The 580-nt window shown below is 44.0% G+C and overlaps 1 protein-coding gene across 1 annotated transcript; it reads left to right on the top strand.

The window, feature by feature from the left end:
- Positions 1-6: 6 nt before the first annotated feature.
- Positions 7-576, top strand: LOC115285213 (toll-like receptor 6; the record flags this gene model as incomplete). Its single annotated transcript, XM_029931548.1, has 1 exon — positions 7-576. A coding segment is annotated over one exon (570 nt), but the record flags the coding sequence as incomplete, so codon positions are not given.
- Positions 577-580: the final 4 nt, after the last annotated feature.

Here is a 580-nt window from a genome sequence, read left to right as displayed (position 1 = left end):
TTAAATATGTCTTCAAATATGCTTACTGACTCTGTTTTCACATGTTTACCTCCTAAAGTCAGGGTACTTGATCTTCACAATAACAGAATAAGGAGCATCCCTAAACCAATCATGAAACTAGAAGCTTTGCAAGAACTCAATGTTGCTTCCAATTCTTTAGCCCACCTTCCTGACTGTGGTGCTTTTCGCAGCCTTTCTGTACTGATCATTGACCATAATTCAGTTTCCAACCCATCAGCTGATTTCTTCCACAGCTGCCAGAAGATTAGGTCCATAAGAGCAGGAAACAATCCATTCCAATGTACATGTGAGCTAAGAGAATTTATCCAAAGTATAGGCCAACTGTCAAGTGAAGTGGTAGAGGGTTGGCCTAATTCTTATACATGTGACTATCCAGAAAGCAATAAGGGAACCGCATTAAAGGACTTTCGCGTGTCTCAGTTATCCTGCAACACAGCTCTGCTGCTTGTCACCATTGGTGTCGCTCTGCTGGTGTCGACTGTTACTGTGACTGCCCTCTGTATGTACTTCGATCTGCCCTGGTATCTCAGGATGGTGTGTCAGTGGACCCAGACCCGGC

The sequence above is a fragment of the Suricata suricatta genome, unplaced genomic scaffold (assembly GCF_006229205.1).
Source record: "Suricata suricatta isolate VVHF042 unplaced genomic scaffold, meerkat_22Aug2017_6uvM2_HiC HiC_scaffold_53380, whole genome shotgun sequence".
In the NCBI taxonomy this organism is placed as follows: domain Eukaryota; kingdom Metazoa; phylum Chordata; class Mammalia; order Carnivora; family Herpestidae; genus Suricata; species Suricata suricatta.
Note: the sequence above shows the minus strand (reverse complement) of the source record. Positions and strands in the feature narration are given on the sequence as shown.